Source organism: Anastrepha obliqua, chromosome 2 (genome assembly GCF_027943255.1).
Source record: "Anastrepha obliqua isolate idAnaObli1 chromosome 2, idAnaObli1_1.0, whole genome shotgun sequence".
NCBI lineage: Eukaryota > Metazoa > Arthropoda > Insecta > Diptera > Tephritidae > Anastrepha > Anastrepha obliqua.
In genome coordinates this window covers 22,506,089-22,521,699 of record NC_072893.1, presented here as the reverse complement: position 1 = coordinate 22,521,699, position 15,611 = coordinate 22,506,089, and the positions used below count along the sequence as shown (strand labels likewise).

The 15,611-nt window shown below is 40.0% G+C and overlaps 1 protein-coding gene across 1 annotated transcript in view; it reads right to left on the bottom strand.

Moving 5' to 3' along the window:
- Nucleotides 1-15,611, bottom strand: part of LOC129238619 (period circadian protein) — a 52,693-nt gene that overhangs the window by 238 nt on the left and 36,844 nt on the right. The window contains exons 7-13 of the mRNA XM_054873700.1: nucleotides 14,632-15,052; nucleotides 14,201-14,557; nucleotides 12,826-14,138; nucleotides 12,639-12,767; nucleotides 12,443-12,541; nucleotides 12,166-12,306; nucleotides 1-210 (exon numbers count right to left, since the gene is read on the bottom strand). Of these exons, the coding sequence (XP_054729675.1) occupies nucleotides 145-210; nucleotides 12,166-12,306; nucleotides 12,443-12,541; nucleotides 12,639-12,767; nucleotides 12,826-14,138; nucleotides 14,201-14,557; nucleotides 14,632-15,052 (2,526 nt within the window). The 3' untranslated portion in view covers nucleotides 1-144. The remainder of the gene's footprint in view (nucleotides 211-12,165; nucleotides 12,307-12,442; nucleotides 12,542-12,638; nucleotides 12,768-12,825; nucleotides 14,139-14,200; nucleotides 14,558-14,631; nucleotides 15,053-15,611) is intronic.

Here is a 15,611-nt window from a genome sequence, read left to right as displayed (position 1 = left end):
ACTTTATTCGTCGTACGGATTTTCTTGCAAAGTGCACTTGTATGGGGTGGTTTTTGTAAATAAAATTGCCGCTTACTAGTCGTCACGTTGCCTCAATACTTGTCGTCATCAGTTTGATGCGATGCTCACGTGCCCGACGCGTATTTAGCCATCACCATGTAACGTTTGGTCTTCTTCTGCATTGTCCATTGACTTGGAGTCGCCTTGCACCTGAAAGGAAGGCGAGAATTAAGGGAGAATTAAAACACAAATTTCATGCCAGCTGTTAAATAATTATTCTAGATTATAAGCATTACTATGTACATATATGTATGGTATGGTTAGGAAGGAAACAGATAGACTAATCATAACGTGGGTTCTCAATATGTAGAGGAATAGAACGACAATCTTTGAAACTACAGACTCTCGCCGATCTCGGATACGAAGTTCAGGGCAATGCTGATGATTTAGTCATCATGGTTAGAGGCAAATATGACTTTACTATAACTGATCGCATGCAACTAACTGTCGACATTACGCAAAACTGATGTCGGGGGAAAGGACTTTCGTTAAGGGGGGGGGGTAAGGGATAAACGCTAAAAAAAACACTTTTTCCATGAATTTATTGTAGCGAAACGGTTCAAGTCAGTTTATTAAAAGTTGTTGCATATTATAAAGTAACATTTCAAGAATATTTGATACAATTTTCATGTAAAAATATTGCAAAATGAGCGAATGAGAGCACATTTACGTAGGCGTCTTTTCAAAAATACATTTTGCAGTAGTCAGCATATCTCAGCGTAGAATCATCTGAAATCAAAAAAATCGAATAATTTAGTTAAAGTATGAGTTAAACTTCCCCCCAACGTTTATTTTGACGATTTATTTTCATTTTCAGCCATTTGGTAGTCGTTTGAAGTAAAAAGTGATTTTTGACGAAAAAATGCCGCCATTTTGTAGGTGTAAAACCACCTTAATATAAAAAAAAATGGCGAAAAAAAAACGTTGGGGGGAGGTTTTTTATATGTAAAATATGTGTGCAAAATTTCAAAAGGATCGGTTGAGTAGTTTTCAAATGCCAATGACTACGCACTTTAAAAAAAAAGGTTCGAGAAAACCGCGTTTAAAGTATTAAGTTATCTCGGCAGATGTTTGAGGCGGCTCGGCTTTATGCTCTATAACTTAAAAAGTTTTGCTCGGATTGACTTAAAATTTTAACACGGAATTTTTGAAATGTTTTACTACAATAACATGCAAAAAACAAAATCGATTTCAGTTTTCGGCTCTCCGACTACTGTAGTATCTTGCAGGCTGAACTGATGGCAATAATGAAAGCCGCGACACTGGGACAATGTGATGCGATATCTGGAAATGACATCTACATTTTCACCTTTGGTTCCAACAAGACGGCGCTACATGCCATACAGCCAACGCAACAATTGATTTATTACAGGAAACTTTTGGTGAGCGCATTATCTCGCGCCGTGGACCTGTGGCGTGGCCTCCAAGATCGTGCGATATAACACCGCTGGACTATTTCTTGTGGGGCTATGTGAAGTCGCTTGTCTACGCAGATAAGCCCGAGACGATTGACGTCTTGGAAGAGAATATTCGGCGCGTTATTGCTGACATACGGCCCCAATTGCTGCAAAAAGTGGTCGACAATTGGGCCTCTCGGCTGGAATTTATTCGAGCTAGCCGCGGCGGCCACTTGCCCGAAATCATTTTTAAAACATAACGGCAAACCCTTATCTTTATAATAAAGCTAAATTCTTGGCCATAACATTAAATTATATACGTTTTATTTCATCTTGAAAACCTAACCTCTAAAAAAACACCCTTTAATTTTTCCAGGTCAAGGTTTTATCAAGAATTACTCCCAGATATTTCATGTCCCCAGATAGAGTTAAGTCGGCATCCCCTATTTTATTGGACCCTACACTTAATTTCCTTCTTCGGGTGAAGGGTATCTCGCATGTTTTGTTCGGATTTAAGGGGGGGTAATGGATAAAAATCGAATTTTGCATGTTATTGTAGTAAAACATTTCAAAAACACCGTGTTAAAATTTTAAGTCAATCCGAGCAAAACTTTTTAAGTTATAGAGCATAAAGCCGAGCCGCCTCAAACATCTGCCGAGATAACTTAAAACTTTAAACGCGGTTTTCTCGAACCTTTTTTTTTAAAGTGCGTAGTCATTGGCATTTGAAAACTACTCAACCGATCCTTTTGAAATTTTGCACACATATTTTACATATAAAAAACCTCCCCCCAACGTTTTTTTTTCGCCATTTTTTTTTATATTAAGGTGGTTTTACACCTACAAAATGGCGGCATTTTTTCGTCAAAAATCACTTTTTACTTCAAACGACTACCAAATGGCTGAAAATGAAAATAAATCGTCAAAATAAACGTTGGGGGGAAGTTTAACTCATACTTTAACTAAATTATTCGATTTTTTTGATTTCAGATGATTCTACGCTGAGATATGTTGACTACTGCAAAATGTATTTTTGAAAAGACGCCTACGTAAATGTGCTCTCATTCGCTCATTTTGCAATATTTTTACATGAAAATTTTATCAAATATTCTTGAAATGTTACTTTATAATATGCAACAACTTTTAATAAACTGACTTGAACCGTTTCGCTACAATAAATTCATGAAAAGTGTTTTTTTTTAGCGTTTATCCCTTACCCCCCCCCTTATGTGAGAAGTTTTCTCATGACAACCATTCGCGCGCGTCCGCTGTGGTCGAATGGGTTAGTCAAGGGTTTGAAACTCACTGTCGGCACAAAATATCAACTTACGGAGAGATTAGTCTTTTTTACAGCGGTCACTAGTAGGCTAGTATTGGCATACCTCCGAGTGGCTCTCTACCGCGAAAAGGTTTTTTTATACTTAACACTCCAAGGGGCGTAGGAGCAGCTCGATCAAGCTCCCAATAGAGGATGTATGAGCCAATTATTGTATTTAATAAATTATATATACAGTGTAACATCTAACGGACACCTCCCTTGAGCGGACATTTTTTTCTATACCAAATCTTATGTATCGGAAGAAGTTACCCTCTTTTGAGTGGACACCTCTGTTGGAGGGACAAAAGCTGACTGACGATGAGCGTCCGCCCAAGGGAAGTTTCACTGTATATACTTGGAGGTTTGCACGTTTGTCATGCCGCGCTCCACGTATTTTGCGGAAGTTTTGTTTCATTTATATCAATGCATAAAGGCCGGGTTCCCATCACTACGTCGAAATGTGTGCTGAGGGACGTTCTAACTGCTTAGCAGTGCATACTATTTAGCGTTTTGTTGTTGATTTGTTGTAAATCGTAAAACATTTTCCATAACGTTTTGAGGAATGCTGCTGATTTGAGAGTCATTGGCCGGACATAAGCCCGGGTAGTTCTCATAACATTGAACCGACTGTGGTCATTGGAATAAAGGCTTGGAAGTCAGTTTTATCTTATTGGGATATATTTTCCCAAAATGTTTGAAGAATTACGATTTGGGTGTCTGGTTTATATTTTTTTTCAATGCAATAGGATAAAAAATACTTCCCAAACAATTGGCTACCGGAGTGGCAGAGCTTTGGCGGTGCATGCTTTTCCTGTCTGAAGTCCTTTAAACGTTTCACCTAACGACTTACCGGTGTATAAGCTTAAATCCGCTGATTGCTCGTAGATGGCGTTAGTGAGCATATCAAGTTACCATAGAAATGCCATATTTTTTTTTGCATGGGTTCGACACCTGTTTACATCAATCACTGCACATCATCAGTGATTTCATACAGCAACACACTTTTTTCCTTGCGTAATCATGTCTAATTTTGTGCCAAAAAAAGAGCATATGCGGGAAGCTCTACTTTTTTGCTTTAATTTGAAGAAATCGGCTGCCGAATCGCATCGAATGCTTGTGGAGGCCTATGGTGACAGTGCATTATCGGAAACAACTTGCAGAGACTGGTTTCGTCGGTTCAAAGACGGTCATTTTGACTTGAGTGACAAGAAGCGTGAAAATCGGCCCAGAAAAGTTGAGGACCATGAATTGCAGGCTCTTTTGGATGAGGACGATACCCAATCGCAAAAAATGCTTGCCGAGCAGTTAGGTGTCACTCAACCAGCCATTTCCATGCGTTTACGTGCCATGGGAAAGGTCCAAAAAGTCGGAAAATGGATACCCCATGAATTGAACGATAGACAGATGGAGCGACGCCAAAACACATGCGAAATCTTGCTGGCTAGGCATAAAAGAAAGTCGTTCCTGCGTCTTGTGGTGACTAGCGATGAAAAGTGGATATACTTTGAGAATCCTAAACGAAAAAAATCATGGGTCGATCCCGGCCAACCATCAACTTCTTCATCAAGACCTAATCGCTTTGGACGCAAGACGATGCTGTGCGTTTGGTGGGATCAGCAGGGTGTCGTTTACTATGAGCTGTTGAAACCTGGTGAAACTGCTAATTCTCATCGCTACCACCAACAACTCATCAAATTGCGCCGTGCTTTGCGTGAAAAAAGGCCTCGTTATGAACAAAGACATGAGAAGCTGATTTTCCTCCACGACAACGCCCCATCGCACACGTCAAGAATGGTCCAAAACTACTTGGAGACAATCAATTGGGAGGTGCTACCTCATCCCGCTTATTCACCAGACCTGGCCCCTTCGGACTATCATCTGTTTTCATCGATGGGTCACGCGCTCGCCGAACAGCACTTCGATTCGTACGAAGACGTCCGGAAATGGCTTGACGAGTGGTTCGCCTCGAAAGATGAAGAATTCTTTTGGCGTGGTATACACAAATTGCCCGAGAGATGGGAAAAATGTATAGCTAGCGAGGGCAAATACTTTGAATAAATTATTTTTTTGCTTTCTATAAAAAAAATGGGTTTTTTTACTAAAAAACAGCGGATTTAAGCTTATACACCGTAAGGCAACTTCTTTTGCTTTCAAGTTCTGGTATGAACATGTTAAGCGAGCTCCTCGCCACGATCCGCAACAAACCGAAATTTTAAAATTTTTTGCTCATTTGTAGTCTTGTCTTAATCGAAGACATTAACTTGACTAAAAATTTTGTGGACGAATGCTTGAAGTGCGCTTATTTTGCGATCGTAAAATCGTGCTTATTGATTTCACCGGTGGTAATAGGCCTTTATTTCTTATTTGTTTTAGTCTCAATGTTTAAACTTCCGCCAGTCAAATGAGACATATCGGCTTCATCAGACCTTGGATTTGCGGATGATATTGCGGTGGTAATAGTGATAAAACACATCCAAGATATTGAGAGGATCGCCAGCGACTCAGCAAGTAAGATCAAGGCTTGGTTGACGTCCATGAACGTGAAATTAGTTGAGCGCAAAACTGATGGGGCTGTAATAAGCAGCAGGAAGGCAGTATAATACATGAAGTCAAAAGTTGGGACTGTAACTATCGCTTCAAAACACGCCATTAACTACCTAGGCGTGATGATTGTTAGTCGTCTAAACTTTAAAACGCACCTAGAATACGCTGTGAAGAAGGTATCCAGTGTGCAGTCCTGTCTGGCATGAATAATACCAAACAATGGTGGCCCGGTAGTTATAGCAAAATAATACTTTATAGTAGAGTTGTCAGCTCCGTGCTTCTGTACGCGGCACCGATCTGGGCTGATGGAATGAACCTAAATTCTTCTTCTTAATTGGCGCGATAACCGCTTACGCGATTTTGGTCGAGTTTAACAAAGCGTACCAGTCGGTTCTTTCTCGTGCTAACCGGCGCCAATTGGACACACCAAGTGAAGCCAAGGCCTTCTCCACCTGATCTTTCCAACGCAGAGGAGGCCTTCCTCTTCCTCTACAACCACCAGCTGGTACCGCATCGAATACTTTCTGAGCCGAAGCGTTTGTATCCATTCGGATGACATGACCCATCCAACGTAGCCGCTCGATCTTTATTCGCTGCGCTATGTCTATATCCTCGTTAAGGGGTTAGGTGGGTTTCAAAATTTCAAAAAATCGATTTTTTTTTTGTCTTATTAAATAGTATAATATGTTTAAAATATTCTCCTAAAATTTCAAATTGATCCGAGTAAAATTCTACGAGATAGACCCTTCAGAAGTTCCGCCCATCAGGCCATGTCAGTGCAGCGTTTCGTTTTTAAACGCGTTTATCTCAAAACTCGATTTTTTAAGTCGGTAGTCACGATTTCTCGAAAACTTATGAACCGATCTCTTTCAAATTTTGCACACTTCTTCAAAATAACATTATCTCGTGCTTGAACGAAGGAATTTTTTTTTTCTATTCCAAGTAATTTTTCAAGGGCATGAAGGGTGCAAATTCTACTCAAAATAAGGGTTTTTTGTTTTCAACGCCGCCAAAAATGTAATTTTTGTTTTTTTTTGTTTTTGAATTTCAGATGAATCTGTCATGAGTTATCCTGACTACGCCGAGAGAACTTTTTTTTGAGGGGTCATAGGAGACGACGTGTCCACGCCTTAATTTTCAAAATTTTTCAATGAAAATTTCACAAACTACTTATAAAATATGTATCTTTTATGTGTTAAATTGATGGAATGAAATAATTATTCTGTTGATTAAATAAAAAAAAATTCATAAAAATGTACCTATTTTGAGCTTTTGAAACCCACCTAACCCCTTAAGCTCATACAGTTCATCGTTCCATCGCCTGCGATATTCGCCGTTGCCAACGTGAAAAGGTTCAAAAATCTTGCGCAGAATCTCTCTCTCAAACACTCCAAGCGTCGCTTCATCGGATGTTGTCATCGTCCAAGCTTCTGCGCCATACGTTAGGACGGGCATGATGAGAGTCTTGTAGAGTGTTAGTTTTGTTCGTCGAGAGAGGACTTTACTACTCAATTGCCTACTTAGTCCAAAGTAGCACTTGTTGGCAAGAGAGATTCTACGTTGGATTTCAAGGCTGACATTGTTATCGGTGTTGATGGTTGCTCCTTAATATACGAAGTCTTTTACAACCTCGAAATTATAACTGTCAACAGTGGCGTGGGTGCCGATACGCGAGTGCAACGACTGTTTGTTTGAAAACAGGAGGTACTTCGTTTTGTCCTCGTTCACCACCAGACCCATCCGCTTTGCCTCTTTATCCAGTTTGGAGAAGGCAGAACTAACAGCGCGGTTGTTAAGGCCGATGATGTCAATATCATCGGCATACGCCAGCAATTGTACGCTCTTATAAAATATTGTGCCTGAGCGATTAAGTTCTGCGGTTTGTACACAATAGCGAGTAACCCGTTCTGAAACCTCGTTTGGTATCAAACGGCTCGGAGAGGTCCTTCCCAATTCTGACGGTGCTGCTGGTGTTGAGCAACGTCATCATGCATAGCCGTATTAGTTTCGCTGGATACCGAGATGTCTGAATTTGGTATTCCCGCAAAACTAATGAACATAAATAGCTATGCAAAAAAACTAAAAGCCGTCTATCGGCTAAACCCTTTGCGAACAATCTGCGGCTTTCACATAATTTCTGATGTCGCATCGTTCGTCATTGACGCATCACTTAACATTTTGGCTAAAGAAATGCAGAGCTTATTTATAAGGCTATCCGAACTCGACGATAGAGCAAGGCATAAAGAAATCGCTGAAGAAGAAAGGCGTCATTCGATCGATGGAACAGGTCACCTAAGGGTAGATGGACGCATGAGATAATACCTATCCTTACAACGTTATTAGAAAGGAACCACGGGGGAACAAACACCACCTAACTTAATTCCTTTCAGGACACGGGGTATTTAGAAAATATCTCCATAGATTTGGCCATGACAGTTCACCCAACTGTCCAATCTGCACGCAGAGGGAAGATAATGTTGAACACGTCTGGTTCCAATGCTCACGCTACGCACCCAGAACCAATAAATTTCTAAGCGGAGAAATTATATGGATTGTATGCTGAAATCAGCTAATAACACAGGTCGACACTGAAAATGATTCAAGCATCGGACCCGGCCTATCTTATAGATTTTTCATCGCTGAATACGAATCTGACCTTAAAAAGTTTCCATCACGTCAAGATTTTGAGAAAAATTAGTTCAAAAAGTCAAAAACACGTGTTTTTGACCATTTTTGACCAAATGTAGTGGATGAACCTGAGGTGATGGAAGCTTCTACCTAGCCTTAAACTGAGCCTGAACCTTCAGTTATAAGATCCAAATCGAAAATACCCTGAATTAATTGTAAATTTTGATGTAGCACAATTTTTTTAACTGCTCGCGCACGATTTTCATAGGTGCAGCCATGCAGGCTAGTTAGCCTTATCATAGCGGTGCGCTGACTTGTACCTTTTACCTATCATGTTTTTAGTTATTGGGTTTGCTTAGCACGATTCGGAAGTTGTAATTTCAAAATTGAAAGTGTCGGATTCAAGATGGCGAAAATAAAAATTTAATAAAATCAAATAAAAATTTGATTTTGCAGCTTGTCTTAGAATTAAAGGAAAGGCAAAAATTGTATGTAGAATTTCGTTTGTCTAGAAATTTAGTTGTTACAGTTAGAAATATTTCTAGCTATTAGCTATATTTCTACCAAAGACACATATTTCTAACTGTTACACCTTAATTTCAAGCTAATCGCAATTCAGCTATACGGTTAGCTGGGTCAGCTAAAAATTTCTTTCAATGTTTGGTTTTATGATGCGCTGAAGACAAATATGACATCATAATTTTAAAAGGCAAAACCAATATGGTGATCTAAATTACTTTTTACTTTACGAACAACTATTGAAAGATGAAAGTATATAGTTATATTAGACTAATTTTTGAAAGTAGTAATAAAGTTTTATAATCTGACATTAGCTGGTGAACCAATATTTTAGTGCATAATAAATTTATTAAATTCACGACCCCAGAATGTGCCACGAGGAGGCTGTCAGTATTTTACACTCCACTTTTGTTTTTTTTTGTTCTTTTTTATTTTAAAAAATTTTTTTGTATGTTTTTTTTTCCTTTTTGTTTTTTTTGTTTATTAATATTCTCGCATTTGTGGTAATTTTTTGTTATTCCTTAGAAAGGAATTTCTTCCTTCTTTGTTTGAATTTTTTGAATCCACAATTTGTTCTTCAAATACAAGTTTCACGGATGCTTCTAATCTTTGTAAGTTTTCTCAAGGTTTTAAGGAATAAGAAGAAACACACAAAGGATAAAGAATTTAGTTTTGAGTACTTTCATTTTCTAAAATTTGATTTTTATTCGGCAGACTTGGGAAGGTTAATCTTTGTGACTTTCTAGAGTAATTGCAATCATCATCTTTTAATAAGCCCCAGCAGTAATCAGCAAGCATGCTAGGATTCCATTTTCCTTGATATCTTTTCTCCATAGTTTTTATATCTTGATGAAATCTCTCACCATGCTCATCGCTAACGTCTCCACAATTTTGTGGGAAAAAATCCAAATGCGAGTCAAGAAAATGTATCTTCAAGGACATGTTGCAGCCCAATCGTTCATAGTTTTTCAACATATTTGCAACTAACGTTTTGTACTTGTCAGATCGTCTGCTACCCAGAAAATTCGCGCATACTTCCTTGAATGATATCCAGGCAGCTTTTTCCTTAGCGGTGAGCTTTTTTTGAAATTCTTCATCTTTTAACACTTGGCGAATTTCTGGACCAACAAAAATGCCCTCTTTCAACTTAGCATCACTCAGATATTTAAATTTTTCTTTTAAATGTAGAAATCCTTTACCAGTTTTATCCATGGCTTTTACAAAATTTTTCATCAGGCCAAGTTTGATATGAAGTGGTGGTAAAATGATGTCATTTGAATCAACAAGAGGTTTACTTGAGACATTTTTGGCTCCTGGAATAAATTCCTTTCTCTTAGGCCACGCTTTAACTTTGTAATGCTTATCTCTTGCTCTACTGTCCCATTCGCAAAGAAAACAGCAGAACTTCGTATATCCAGTTTGCAAGCCAAGTACAATTGCTACAACTTTTAAGTCTGCCATTTGTAGTTTGAATAGTTAATACAATCTAGAAGCACTTTCATATTTTTATATGTCTCTTTCATTTTAGCAGCGTGAGCAACAGGGACAGATGGATATAAATTTCCATTAAACAGAAGAACTGCCTTTAAACTGTCTTTGGATGCGTCTATGAATAAACGCCATTCACATGGCTTATGTTCTCTTCCTAATTCCATCATAAGGCCGTCAACATCATTACAGTAGACAAGTTCACCACTCATAGAGAAATACGATTCCAAATTTCTCTGTCGCTTTCTAACGTGAGTTATAAAAGTTCCGGGTTCAAGCATGTTCCATTCTTTTAGCCGAGAACCAAGTAACTCACTCTGAAGTTTTGATAATTTCAGATCTCTAAATCATTTAGTTTTGACTGATTTATAAGAATTGGTTGATCAGAAATGGTATCAAAACACTCAGAATCGGACATTTCTTCTGGTTCTTTACAACCATCCACTGATTGTAAATAAGTACATTTATCTGTCACTAAATCGTCTTCTTGAGCAAGTTTTGGTAGTTTTGGTACAGGTAAGAGTTCACTGTGATTTTGCGGGTAAGTCACTGAAGATACATTTGGATATTCGATTTTACATTTATTCTTCCCAGAATAACCAGAAGTATTTATACTACAAAAGTAACAATTAGTAAAATGATCTATTGGTTCTTTCCATATCATTGGAGTACCAAAAGACATGGAAGGACGCTGTCCTCGTCTCCATAAAAACAAATTTGATGTACAATGATTACAGCAAAAGTTTGGAGTCCAAATTTTATCAAAATTTATTATTTTTAAACTAAAATAATATTCATATGACTCTTTAGTAGCAGGAGTTAATGTGCGCCTCTGCTTTCTTGTCATAAACTGTCCACAAATGTAACAGAATAAATTTGGATCCGTTTTACAAACTCTAGGCATAGTAAAACCTGAGGAATCAGTTAAAGTATAAAAACCAAAAAACTTATATATTTGAAAAATATCTGATGTAGGTAAAGATCAGATTCTAATATTAAGAAATTGAGATGTAGTCCTGAAAAAAACTGATGATAAAGAAACTTCGAAGATATTGATTGACCAATTTATGTTGAAGTGTCAATTAAAAATGAACTTTTTATCACAAAAGATATGTAAAGTGCAGTTCTGATAACATATATATCTAATAATTCCGAATCGTGCTAAGCAAACCCAATAACTAAAAACATGATAGGTAAAAGGTACAAGTCAGCGCACCGCTATGATAAGGCTAACTAGCCTGCATGGCTGCACCTATGAAAATCGTGCGCGAGCAGTTAAAAAAATTGTGCTACATCAAAATTTACAATTAATTCAGGGTATTTTCGATTTGGATCTTATAACTGAAGGTTCAGGCTTCAGTTTAAGGCTAGGTAGAAGCTTCCATCACCTCAGGTTCATCCACTACATTTGGTCAAAAATGGTCAAAAACACGTTTTTTTGACTTTTTGAACTAATTTTTTTCAAAATCTTGACGTGATGGAAACTTTTTAAGGTCAGATTCGTATTCAGTGATGAAAAATCTATAAGATAGGCCGGGTCCGATGCTTGAATCAGAAAAATAATCATTTTTTGTCGACCAGTGTAACTGGAAGAGAATCTGCGCGCATCTAACACAGACTCATAACGATCTAAGACGCGCAGAGTTTCGCAGGCGTCAACAATAAGAAGGAGCCTGTATGCTGCTACTATAACATGTATGCGGCACCTTTAGCTTGCTCGAGGTGGCATTTTCGAGTACCTCAGCCTTGGGAATGTAAAATAAATAATTTCATTTTTTAGGTAATTGGAAAAATCAAGCGGAATGCAGAGTTTGCGCTTGGTCTCACTCGAGGTAGAGGTGTAGAAAAATTCTACTGCCATGCTTTGCTAAACAAAAGGCTGTAAATAGTCGGCTTCAAAGGTTGATAGCTGTGCGGGATTAGTTTATTGAGGTCTTTGATGTGCATTCAAAAATGAAGGCGTAACGGAACACCTTTCGTCAGAAGAGCTGAATTGGCTGTAAGGTGCTTCTGACCTAGGGCAGAATACTATCGGAAATGTGGGTAGGCTTTTAGAAGTGGCCTACCAGAAGTACCCAGATATGAGTTCCTGCTTAAGTTCGGAAACCTTGGGATGGTGTTTGAGTTCTAGCTCGCTGATTGTTGGACTCAGTGGTATGTCATAACTATAGTGAATATCAACGAAATTGCATTACTAAGCTAAAAACATACTTTATATTTTCGATGTTTTCCCTCCTTATCGTTTTCTTGCGGGCTATCCGATCCATCGGTAGTTTTTATAAAAGATGAGTAAAAAGACGAGAAGCTGGAACCATCCATGTCGTCGCTGTTTCCATTGCTGTCTGTATTGGGCTACAAAATATAACCAGAAAAATTATATGAACTACTGGTTTAATACCAATTGGGTCTAAAAATTAAATTTCCTCCGATTTTATATAGGTACAACAAACAACCAAAAAACAAAAAAATCCAATTTCAACTTACGCACCTTCAGATCATTTGGATTGTGTTGATCCGAAACGTAATCGCCAACAACCGATGGAATTGGCGAGTCAGCTATACCCTTTTTGGAGGAATCCGAAGGTGCCTTCATAGGTGCACATATAAATTAAAAATTATAATAATAATAAATAATACGAATAATACAAAATATTCAATTTAACCAAGGCTTGAAATTCCCTCACCATATTCGAACCCGGTTCGGCCTTTATAGACGTCGCCTGCGACGATGGACGTTGGGGTTGAGCTGGTGTGATGGAATGGAAAGCGCCTTGTGTCTTCGTTGGCGTTGGAGCCAGCATAACCGGTTGACTCTGCGAGTTAATAACGCAAAATTAATACCGTTAAAATTTATTTATTTCATCCACTAACCGTTTTAAAAGCGTTCGTACTGCTCGACTGCTCTGACAACGCCAGCGAGTTGCCAATATTCGAAAAGGACATGGGCTGGTACATCATTGCCGTTGCGGGATGTGTATAGAATAGAGACGGGTGGGGATACATAAGTCCGGTCATGTATTGCAACGGCAGCGCCTGCGCCGACGTGCTTGGCATATCGGACACGACTGGCTTTGCTGGAGCTTGTGTTGCGGCAGTCGCTGTCACTGGTATGTAGTAGAAAGTCGGAAAGATGCTGTGTTGAGGTGTGAAACCGCTTTGCGCCACAGTTTGCGATGTGTGCGAAGATGTGAGACCGACCGAGAAGGGTGGCCAAAGATTAACGTTGCGCGAACAGGAGAGACCGGCGGCAGCGTACGATGTATCGCCCAGCGTCGTTTGTAGTGTACCGTAAGCTTTGTTGCTCGAACTCACCGCCAAGTTGTGATGATCTACATATTCGCGTTGCGCATCCATTACGTTCGTGTGCTGATGTTTCGGCTTGTTGGCGTCGCCTTCCCAAGAATGTGAGCCGCCTCGCTTTAGTCCATGCCCCGGTCCGCTATACTCCATCACCTTCTCGGAAACCTTCTTACTCTTCTCACCACAACGACCACGTGCCTCTCTATGTTTCTTCAGCATAAATTTCTCCATTTCATCATTGTGCTTGTTCAATAGCGATTCGGTCAATGTCACCAGCTGGGCACTGCCCGACGAGGTGCCGGTGTTGCTTGTGTTTGCAATGCTGCTCATGTGTATGTTGCTGCCGGAGGTAAAATTTCCCGACGACCCACTACCGCCACTACCTTCGAAACATTGCACCGGGCTCAGTGTATTCCGTGCATCGGCCGAAATACTGTAAGATTTCTCGTTCTTCATGGGATCGTCTTCGACGGGCGCGGTGACAGGCTTGCTGTTAAAAAAACGTTGAAGATTTTCATTATAATTCAATTGGTTGTAACTAGGCGGCGTTTCCGTTGAACTTTTGCTATCGTAGTAGTCGTGATGTGGTGATATCTCGCCCAACATTACCGAATCTCGTTCAGAGACGGTCAATTCGTTTTCATGTGGTAGTTCTAACTTGAGATCCGTGCGCGTGACCTCGTCCATTAAAGTTTCCATGAAGGAAGCTAACGCTTGACAACGACGTGAAACCTCCTGCTTTACCGTGTCCGAAGGTCTCGATATTGTTTCCTCGAGCAATTTGAGTATCTCATCTCTTATGCGCATATTGCGACTACGCACCTCATCAGAAAGCTTTGGCTTGTTGGTCGGCGCCAAATCGAAAACATTACAATGCTTCGGACCTGGAAATACATGAGTGATTGCACTAAGTGATTTGCAGCTTGCCACTCACTTTATCGCTTACCTTGAAATACTCTATGATGGCCTATAACAAATTCCAGTTTACGAGACCACGGATTTACGAAACTGGTCCACTCCGTCTCCATTAGTATATAGCAACCGTTCTGTATCAGAAAACGATACGGCTTGCTGCAGAATGAAGCGCCCGCTGTTTGTCCCTTTTTCATGACAGTTTCATAGATTTCCTTTAAAACCATCAGATCTTCTGGATGATAAAAGTCAAATATTGTACGTCCAATCAGATCTTGCGGTAAATAGCCCAACGTCGACACGGCAGCGCTATCCACATGTGAAATGATACCCGTTGCTGTGTGTCGTATTGAGAATTTCGGACTCTTGCGCGAGAGTATTTCATCTGGCACTGAAACGGGAAGTGCAATCGAGTGCGCGAATGTAAAAGAGCCAAGAAATACCAAACCAAAAATCTATACATACCAATATAGGAGCTCTTAATGGGCGTAGCACATATGACTAGCAACATATTGGTTCCATTCGAGACCAGGTTGTCGGGACGCGCTTCTTCGGGCGCTTCGCGGAATGTGAGTCCCAAACGGAATGGCTCATAGCTAACAGGGCGTCCAATGACGCCATAACCTCGAGATTTTAAGCCGCGATAACGGCGTAGCATCACACAGAAGGTGGTGCGCGCATCCTTGGGCTCGCTGTTGCGGGACTCTGCAATTGGTATGCCGGTAGTGATTTGACTAGCAAAGGTGGCACGGTCTTTAGGATGTACGAAATCGATGAATGAACGTCCCAGCCACATGTCACGTGGAAAACCGAGCACATCTGTTATGCTGGGTGTAGTGAAGAGCACGATGCCGTCATGCATTGATATGACACAGCAGAAACTCTCCTGCGATTGAGAGGGTTAGAAGGGGATAACAAAGATTAGAGGTACAGATTAAACAACAGAGATTAAAACTAGATGCTATTTTTTTTGCAACTAACTGGCACAAATAAGTTCCTGTTTCTACAATATGGGCTTTTTGCAATATTGAATGACGTAGGAAGATTTCGACGTGGCGGGTCCCATACCCAGCGCACAATCAGATATGATGGGACGCTTCGCCTTCTCACATTAGTTTGTTCTGAAACGGATGTTCGTGAGTTACCCATAGTATACTTGGGCGAAGTCCCGAATTCGCCCGTTGCTGCTTGGACTGTATGTAGAAGAATCGTCCCGGCTACTCCCAAGTGACTGGCAATCAGGTCCTTTCCCCCCTTGCGTGGACTTCTATACACGGAACCATCCATTGAGTGAAATATTCTGCGGAAGATTTTTGAACCTTTGCACGTTGGAAACGGCGAATCTTGCAAGCGATGGACAAAGCGCAGCGAATAAAGATCCAGCGGCTTCGTTGGCTGCGTCATGTCGACCGAATGGATACAAACGCTCCGGCTCTGAAAGAATT